This window comes from Callorhinus ursinus, unplaced genomic scaffold (assembly GCF_003265705.2).
Source record: "Callorhinus ursinus isolate GAN/ISIS: 27379988/994484 unplaced genomic scaffold, GSC_fseal_2.0 scaffold6, whole genome shotgun sequence".
Classification (NCBI taxonomy): domain Eukaryota; kingdom Metazoa; phylum Chordata; class Mammalia; order Carnivora; family Otariidae; genus Callorhinus; species Callorhinus ursinus.
Window position 1 is genome coordinate 6,554,945 of NW_027397068.1, and position 9,660 is coordinate 6,564,604.

General features: G+C 41.8%; 1 protein-coding gene across 3 annotated transcripts in view; it reads left to right on the forward strand.

Moving 5' to 3' along the window:
* The window catches only part of CYB5R4 (cytochrome b5 reductase 4), an 83,828-nt gene extending 80,632 nt beyond the window's left edge, over positions 1–3,196 (forward strand). For all 3 annotated transcript variants that reach the window (XM_025862032.2, XM_025862041.2, XM_025862057.2), the window contains one exon: positions 2,575–3,196. In XM_025862032.2, coding sequence (XP_025717817.1) covers positions 2,575–2,629 — 55 coding nt within the window. In that variant the 3' untranslated portion in view covers positions 2,630–3,196. The remainder of the gene's footprint in view (positions 1–2,574) is intronic.
* The last annotated feature ends 6,464 nt before the right edge of the window (positions 3,197–9,660 follow it).

Here is a 9,660-nt window from a genome sequence, read left to right on the forward strand (position 1 = left end):
CGAGCAAGTCCATCGGTGCTATTTTCCCAACAGCATTTTCTCACTTTGTGTCTCATTTTGGTAATTCTCATGATATTTCACCCTTCATTATTATTACATTTGTTACGGTGATCTACGATCAATGATTACAACTTGCCGGGAGCTCAGATGATGGTTAGCATGTTTTAGCAGTGAAGTATTTTTTAATTAAATAAGGCAGGCAAGGATCTTTTACATTTTTTTTTTTAAGACATAATGCCATTGCATTTTTTTTAGACATAATGCCATTGCACACTTACTAGACTATAGTGTAAAGATAACTTTTATATGCATTGGAAAACAAAAAATTAATTTGACTTGCCCTGTTGCAATATTTGCTTTATTGCAGTGGTCTGGAACTGAATCCACAATATCTCTGAAGAGTGCCTGTACTTGCAATTCATAACATCTGCCCTTGTGACATCTAATTTAAGACTCTCATTTCTTTGATTTCCTTGCCTTGACCATCTTAATGGATGTGGTGTATCTCTTACTTGGCAGTTACTTGGGTCTCTTATTATATCATAGTTTTTGCTGTCCTGAAAAATGACTCTGTGATGCCCACTCCCTAAGGCCCTCCAAAGTTAATCTCATGTCTGCTGTGTATGTATAACCATATCAAACATACTCTCCATATTTGGTGAAAATTTGTTAAATTTATATGATATGATAACAGAGAAAGACTCAGAAATGGATTTTATTTTAATATAGATAAAGAGCAAGATAATTACTTGCTCAGTAAAGGTGCTTTCGTTTACTAAATACCCACTTGTTTATTACCTAGATAAATAAAACAGTCTCTGCTCTCCAGGCCTACCCTGTCTAGTGGTGGAAACAGTTGCACACACTGGTAACTAAAATATGACTCAGAATATCATAAACACTCTTACGAGAGGTAAAAACAAAGTGTTATGAAAATTCAGGAAGAGGCAATTTACTTCTCCCTAGGGGTGTGTATTGGAGAGAGAGGAGCTGCATGCTCAGAAAGACCTGTTCTTTGAGTGATGGCCAAAATGTTGCCAGTCAGAGGAGGTGGAGAAGGGTAGGGTAGGCAGAGGAACAAGCAGACACTTTGAGGATGCAGGTATTCAAAAGACGAGACTGGCGTGGCCAGTGTGAAGCCACTAGCCAGTGAGGGACAGTGAGTGTGGCTGGAAAGGGGGGATGAGTTCAGCCAGGGAGAGGCTTGACTGTTGCACCAAGTTGGCCCTGTGGCTCCTATGCCATCCTGTGATTTTGTCTGAATATGTGTGTATGTCTAGAAGCTGCTAACTTGAATCTGAATCCCAGCTCTACCACTCACAGTCATCTTGCAATCACTAATCGGGTGTCCTAGAGCCAATTACTTAACCTTTCCAAGCTTTAGTGCACTCATCTGTACAAGGGAATAAATAATATGTTTAGGCATGTGAAATGCTTAGCACAGTGGCTACATGTAGTGAGGACTAAATAAATGTTTTTATTTTCAGCAACATTTTTTTCTTTTTTATAACGTACAGTGTTATGTTAGTTTCACGCATACAATATAGTGAGTGATTCAGCATTTCTGTGCGTTACTTAGTGTTCATCACAATAAGTGTCCTTTTGACCCCCTTTATCTGTGTCATCCATCCCCACGGGCAACCCCTGGTTTGTTCTTCATATTCAAGAGTCTGTTTTTTTTTTCTTTTTTGTTCATTTCGTTTCTTAAACTCCACATGAGTGAAATCATATGGTAGTTGTCTTTCTCTGTTTTCAGCAGCGTTTTAGACAGAGCTACTTCTAAGATTTCAGTCTCTATTTATAATGTTTTCCAAGTTGAATTATACTTAAGCAGTATTTCTGCTTGTCTTGTTCAGTTTAGGAGAATGAAGATAGAATGCTAGGGGGATCAACTCCTTACTTTGAAAACTGGTGAATAAAGGGGGAAAAATATCATGCATTTATTCCGCCTTTTCTGTATGAGCTGTACTACTGAGTAACTACATAATAAATTAGCAGAAGTTTGTTTTTCTCTATAGAATTCCTTAGCTGATAAATAAAGAATTATAGTAGGTGTCAGCAACTTTAGTCCTTAATGAACTAATGGATGTGTACGTAGATCACCAATGGTTGTTAGCATCCAAAAAGAGAGGCAGTCAGGTATTATGTGCTATTAAAGTACACCACAAAGATGCAGCAAAATGAAGTCTCTGGGAGGCTCAACACATAGAAATCTGATTTTGACAACAAAGAAATTGCCGGACAAAGAGAGAGAAGGGATATTGTAGCTCAAAAGATACCTAAAAGACATCAGCCAATCACAATGAGTAGACTTTAAATTGGCATTAAACAAACTTAAAAATTATGGCATCCATTAGACAATTGAAAATTTGAACACTGACTAGATATTTGATGATATCAAGAAATGATTGTTAGTTTTTTAGAAGTGATAATTGTGGGGTGTTTTTTTTTTGAAAGTACATGCTAAGCGGGAAAAATGAAAAAATACTATGTTTATGATTGTAAACTTTGATCTTACTTCTTTATTTTTAAACATTTTCCCAAAGAAACATGTCCTTTGTATTTGTTTTTCAGGTTGCTGCATGATCTGAACTTTTCCAAAGATGAGATCCATAGTTTTACAGCATAATGAAGAGCTGTCATTGTCCTTTATTCAACTGTTTTGTCTAAATTTGTGATTACTTAGGATTTTTTAAGAGCACATTTTTGTACATACTAACTAAAAGGTCAACTAGAATCCAGGTTTCAGTTTCTTCAATGAAATCAACTGTTCCTTCAGTATAGATGACTTGTTGACTTTATTTTGTACCATAACTTATTTTACTACTGATCTCTGACCTGGAATCTATCATGGCAACAAGTCCATACAGGAGTCTTTTGTGATGAGTCACAAACTTCCTTACCATTTAAAGTGTATCACTGTTCTACAGTAAGCTCTTGTGTTTTATGACATGATAAAGTAAATGATCATTTTGATCAGATTTCTATGCCGTAAAATGTCTTATTAGCAATACAGATTAAATTTTACATTGCACTGTTAACTCAGGAAATGATCGTTTATGTCCTTGTATTACTATTAAAACATGGAATGTTATAACTTAATAAGTGATCCACACATTTGTGTGTGTGTGTGTGTGTGTGTGTGTGTGTGTATGGCACCGATACAGAGTAGAATAAAAGTATAAGTACTTTTTAATTCCTTTGGTGGAAATGTGTTTGAGTGCAACAATATCCCGTCTGTGTCTAAGGGGAATTTAAAAGGCAACAATATAAGATTCTGGAGACACTTCACATAGGCAGTTTTGGATTAGATGTGTCAGAGAGTGGAAGAGAATCTTAACAACTCTTTTGATTCCTAGCCAAAATTAGAGGTGTCAGGAAAGATCATGAAAGTGTAGCATCTGGTCCCATGACCTAAAATAATCATTTGGTGCTTTGGAATGGGTTAAACTGTAGTTCTTTTTGAGCCCATCTAGACGCACACTGTGTCCTAAATGCTACCTTCCCTGGCTGCTTCCCGCACACCTGGCAGTTCAGCAGGGAGCCCTCCTGCACTCTGCTGTGTGGGTGATTTATCCCCCCCCCACAACCCCACCACCTCTGCTGCTGCCTGCAGCTTTCAAGTACCTTCCCAGATTGGGATTTAGCAAAGGACATCAAGAAAAGTCACTGTGTCGATCAAAGAAAGACATGTATCTTATGAGCTCACTGATATGAGGAATTCTTAATCTCAGGAAACAAACTGAGGGTTGCTGCAGTGGTGGGGGGTGGGAGGGATGGGGTGGCTGGGTGATAGACATTGGGGAGGGTATGTGCTATGGTCAGCGCTGTGAACTGTGTAAGACTGATGAATCACTGACCTGTACCTCTGAAACAAATAATACATTATATGTTAAAAAAAAAAAAAAAAGAAGATAGTAGGAAGGGAAAAATGAAGGGGGGGAAATCGGAGGGGGAGACGAGCCATGAGAGGCTATGGACTCTGAGAAACAAACTGAGGGTTCTAGAGGGGAGGGGGTGGGGGGATGGGTTAGCCCGGTGATGGGTATTAAAGAGGGCACGTTCTGCATGGAGCACTGGGTGTTACACGCAAACAATGAATCATGGAACACTACATCAAAAACTAATGATGTAATGTATGGTGATTAACATAACATAATAAAATAAAATTTTAAAAAGTCACTCTGAGCTTTCCATGAGGAAACTTGAATGCACAGGTGGCTACTGCAGGAACTGAGATTTTTCCATGTTACCCAATAAGCAGCCCTGTTTTCACAGAAAGGGGGGGTGGGAGGAGTCTCCAATTTCCCTGAAAATGATGTTACAAATAGCTAAAGCTTCACTGAACGTGGTTCTCAAGAGGAACACAACATTCACCTTCCTAAAATGACAAACCCCCAGCTGATGAGGCCGCGCGTGTGCGGGTGGCTGGCGAACCCATCTCCTGTGCCTCCTTCTGCGGACTGTTGCGCCCACCTCATCATTCGCTGGGCCTGACAGGACCGAGCTGTCCTGGCTGCCAGTGCTCCCTGGTGGCAAACGGGAACATTCGGTAGCTTCTGCCTCCGTGCCACCTCCTGTTTCTCCTCTGGGAGAGATCGCAAACTCTCTGGGCACACTTTTTTTTGTAGTTTATTAGTAAATATATCCATCAGTTCCGCCTCAGCCAACAGTTTTCTCATCTTTTCTAAACTTTTTTCTCTCCAGTCCTTTTCTAATCACCTCAAACACATAAAATCCTCTATTACTCTCTATATGTATCTCTTTCTCATTCCTCTTCTTACTGTATTTTAAAGCAAAAGGAAATCCATAAGCATCTTCTGGACCTATATGTTAATTATTCCCAAATTGGAGTCTCTAACTGAGAATCACTGAGCTTCACTTTCCCATATCCAGGCACCTCCTGGATGCCACGTGGATGTTCCACAAAGCTCCCCCATACGCAGCTCCCACCGTGGGCCTCTCACCCCAAGTCCCCTTCTCTTGCATTCCTAGATTCACCAGGACTACCTTCCGCCTATCCGGCTCTTCCAGAACCATTCAGTCCAGGTAGTCTTCAACCTGACTTCACACCAGCTAGCCCTGCCCTCTCATCCCTCAGCTGAAGTAGGACAGTATCCTGGTTACAGTCTTGATCTCACTGAAATCCGTTCTCCGCTCCGGCGTCTTCTAGAAGGCCCTGGAGAGAAAATCCCCTACATAGAGCTTCAGGCTCCCATTGTAGACAGCCATATATTGAGAGGCATTTGTGGGAGTATAGATTGTACCTTTTTTTTTATCAGAGTACTCCAAGATTCCTACATCACATGTTTGCAATGAGGAAAGAGAATTATATTCAAAGTCACTTTTGCTGGCTTGCTTCTTTTAAAAAAAAAAAAAAGTGTTTGTTTATGGGTTTTCTATTGCTGCCAGAACAGTTTCATGGCTGAGAAGTCTGAGCGTAAGGGGCCTGAGCTGGGTCCTCTGCTGAAGACCTCACAAGGCTGCAATCAGGCTGTCCGCTGGGCTGCGCTCTTCCCTGGAGGCTCTGGGAAAGATTGTGTTTCCAGGCTCATTGAGGTTGTTGGCGGAATTCAATTCCTTGCAGTTGTAGGGCTGGAGTTCCCAGCTGTCAGCTGGGGGCCAGTCTTTGCTTGTAAAAGCTGCCCACGTTCCCTCTCATGCGGTCTGTGCGGCCCCTCCAGGCCAGGCTGGTCCAGTCCCTCTCAGACTTCACATCTCACCCACTTTCCCTTCCGCTACATCTTTTGCCCCAGCTGGAGAAAGTTCGGGGCTTTTAAAGGCTCACATGATTCAAGTGGGCCTACCCACATAATCCAGAATAATCTCCCCGTCGTAAAATCTGTTGCTTACAGCTGCAAAGTCTTTTGCCATTTAATGTAACATATTCAGAATTTGTAGGTGTTAGGGCATTGACATTTAGGAGGAAACATTCTGCCTTCTACAGCCTACAAAGAGAACAGAGAGAAACTTGTCCAAGGTAAGATCATTGTGTTCTGTCTAGATATTGTTATGGGCTCTCACTTTTTATCTTAATGTGACAGAGTATGAGAGGAGTGCGAGGCGCTCCCGTATTCCAGAATGCTCAGCTTCATCATGCTGACAAAGGCTCCAACTTCCTCTGCGATCCACTACCTTTGCCCCATAAGCTTGCCCTGTTTGGGGCTGTACCTACTGATGAGCCAGATGAACCAGACTCTGGTCTACAATATTTAAAATTCTGACTAATAACTTAAAAATGAAAAGTAAAACCTTAACCAGGCCCAGTGTCTTGGTTTCTTTTCTGCTTTGCTCTTCACGGTGAGTTCTTTTCACCCCGGGTTGCCAGTTTGGCGGATCTCAAATCAGTGCCAGGGTGATCTGTCTAAAATGCAAAAATATGTTTTCCTTCCTGGTTAAGGTTCTCTTCTGCCGCCCAGTCACCAGTCATGGAGTGGAGGCTCTACCTTGGGGGCAACACACCAAGATTGGGGTCCTACTTGTGAGGCAATGGCTCCATACCAGGCAAGCCGAGGGCACCTTAGGCTGCTGCCTCCCTCCCTCCCCCAAGCACTCAGCTCTTAGGATGAGGTGTCGCTCACAGAAGCTCGCTCGCTATTCCCCAGAACAGTCCCCGTCCCCTTCAAATTCATGTCCAGATCTTTCTGTGGATTTTACTTTCTCTTGGATGAGTAACTAGAAGTTCAATTGCTGGGTCACATGGTAACTATATATTTAACTTAAAAAAAAAAACCTGTTTTAGGGGTGCCTGGGTGGCCCAGTGAGTTAAGCGTCCAACTCTTGATTTCGGCTCAGGTCTTGATCTCAGAGTCCTGGGATCGAGCCCCTCATCTGGCTCCTTGCTCAGCGGGGAAGGGGGTCTGCTTGTCTCCCTCTTCTGCCCCTCCCCCTGCTTGTACCTTCTCTCTCAAATATTTAAAAAAAAGTTTTATCCTGTATATATTTCTATGTCTAATGTAGAGACAACCATTTACCAGATAATTGTTCTTTTGAATATATTGTTTCAACTTTTAAGAAAATGCCAGGATTTTCTCCCCCAAAATATTTGTGCATTTTACATCGAGTGTTGTGTGAGACTTTGGTTTATTCTACATCCTCACCAACATTGAATTATTAGTCTTTTAAATTGTAGTGTGTAGTGGTATCTTGCTGTGGTTTCAATTTTGCATTTGATGTCTAGTGATGTTGAACATATTATCATGTGCTTATTGACCATCGGTATATTGTCTTTTGCAGGGTGTCTGTTTAAATCTGCCCATTTTTAAATTGGATTGTTTTCTTGTTACTGAGCTGTAAGCATTCTTTCTGTACCCCATGCACAAGCTTTTAGCAGATATCTTTTGCAAGTATTTTCTTCCACTGTGTGACAGCAAATCACATGGGCCCCCACAGCTATTAGAGCTTAGGGCAAAATGAAGCTTAGAGACATTGAGATCTGATCAAAATAAAAACGTTAAATAAATAAGAGTACAGGAGGCAGCCGTGAAGTTGATATGTGAATGCCTGAAATTTTAGGAGGAGAACTGTAGCAGCAGAGTTGGGGGAACACTCTAGAGGGGCCAGGCTGAGGGGCAGGCAGCTGAGGACAAGTAGGGCTATGATTCAGCACCTGCGATTCTGCTTCACTGGGAAACACTTTAAATATTGAGTGTCGTAACTCTGCCGCCATGAAGGCAAATAGAAACCATACACGATTCCTGTAAGCTCGGCCGTTAGGAAGAACAAACCATTTACACGGAGTACATTTTGTCCATCGCTTTGTAGCAACTGGACCCTTGGAGGTAAATCTGAAAATGAGCTGGCAACATTATTCCTCCAATTCCAAGAGCTTATGTTCTGAGTTGGGAATTTCTAATCAGCCATTTCAGCCCTTGGTGATTAGAACAGGGAAGGGAGTGTTTTCATTTGTGGTGTTGGCTGAAGCAGCCTGCATAGACTTCATTACAATTCCATTTCCTCTCATTTAGAGCATGCTGAGGAAAGCATTTAATTCTGCTCTGCAATTGCTCTTTAAATATGTCTAAGGGAAGAGGCTGCTGAAAATTTTAGTAAAATATATTCAGGTGTTTGTTATGCTGAGGATTTTCCACTTTCTGAGCAAGTTAATATTTTATTTATACAAGAAATGTCACGAGGCAGTTCTCAGAGTAGCCACATTCTTGTGCCATTTAGAAAAAAAAATCAGAGAAATCATTACACATTTAGATTTTCATCATTACCTTTCCTATATTAAGTGTGGCGTTTTTAAATATATATACTCATAATTTAAAATCTTAAATGTATTATCGTAAGCCTTTGATGAAGTGGAAATTCTGTCCAATAAACCTTTAGAAGAAGGTATTCTCCCTCACCCAGTTAGGGAGTGGCAAAGGAAACCAAAGACAGGGTCCTCTGTGCTCACGGGGATTTCAGGAAGAACACAGCCCAAGATGGGGCGCCTGGGTGGCTCAGTCAGTTAGGCATCTGCCTTCAGCTCAGGTCATGGTCTCAGGGTGCTGGGATCGAGTCCCACATCCGGCTCCCTGCTCAGCAGAGAGCCTGCTTCTCTCTCTCTTTCTCAGCTGCTCCCCCTGCTTGTGTGGTCTCTCTCTCTCTCTGTCAAATAAATGAATAAAATCTTAAAAAAGAAAAGAACATAACACAAGAGTCAAAAGTAACACATTGCAGGTACCATCAGCTCGCTCATAACCAAACCCTGGAACTCTGCCCCACTGAGCTGGACTGACTCCCTGGAAAGACCACTCTGTCCCAGGAGCCCCATCATACCAGCTTGGGGTGCAGAAGAAGGCCTTAAATTTGTGTACTGCACGAGGTTTTCTGTGAGATGAAGAACAATATTCTTGTGCGAGGTGTATTCACCTCGGTGTATTAAAAGTTCTCCTTTTTGTTCTGTTGGTCATGAAATCTTAAATAATATTAGCTAATATTTATATAGTGCTTTTCAATTGACAAAGCAACTTCTAACAACACTTACAGGGGTGCTGGTAAATGTTTAACAACCATTCTCAAAACAAAGAGAAAACCCTGAAATGTAGAAATTGCCGATTTCTGTGGTATAAATCCTTCCGCTAAGGTCAGTTTCAAATGCGAGGTGACTGGATGTGGGTTTGGGAAGAGATGGGCGCCATTGGCTCTGCCCAGAGGGTAACAGTCTCAGAGAAGTTACAGACCTGGCACTGTGCATGTTTTCATTTAACTCAGACAAACTTAACGAGGTTTTGTGATGAGGCTTAAAGAAGCTAAGTTATGAGTTGGAAGTGGTAGAGCCGGGACTAGAGTGCAGGCGGTCTGATTAGCTCGTCCGAGGTCACACAACTGGTGGGAGCTACCTCAGGGCTTCAGAGCCACGTCTGATAGGGGGCCTCACTTCTCCTCAGGAAACTCTCTCAATCGTGTTTTTCAGTCTGTGAAATTACAAAGCTTTTCCTTATGGTCAGTTCTAGAAACTGTCAGGAGTACTTCTTTTATCCGTACTTGTTTAAAAATTACTCATAAGTGAGACAGAAACATAATGGCTACTCTGGGAGGGGCAAAAGGAAAGTATAGAGAAGGCTCTGGACCCCACTCTGTCCCTGAGTGGCTGGTTGGCTTTGGGAAACTGACTTAGTCTCTTGGTGCCATGTTTGTCTCACATAATATAGGGGATGATTTGTATCTTTT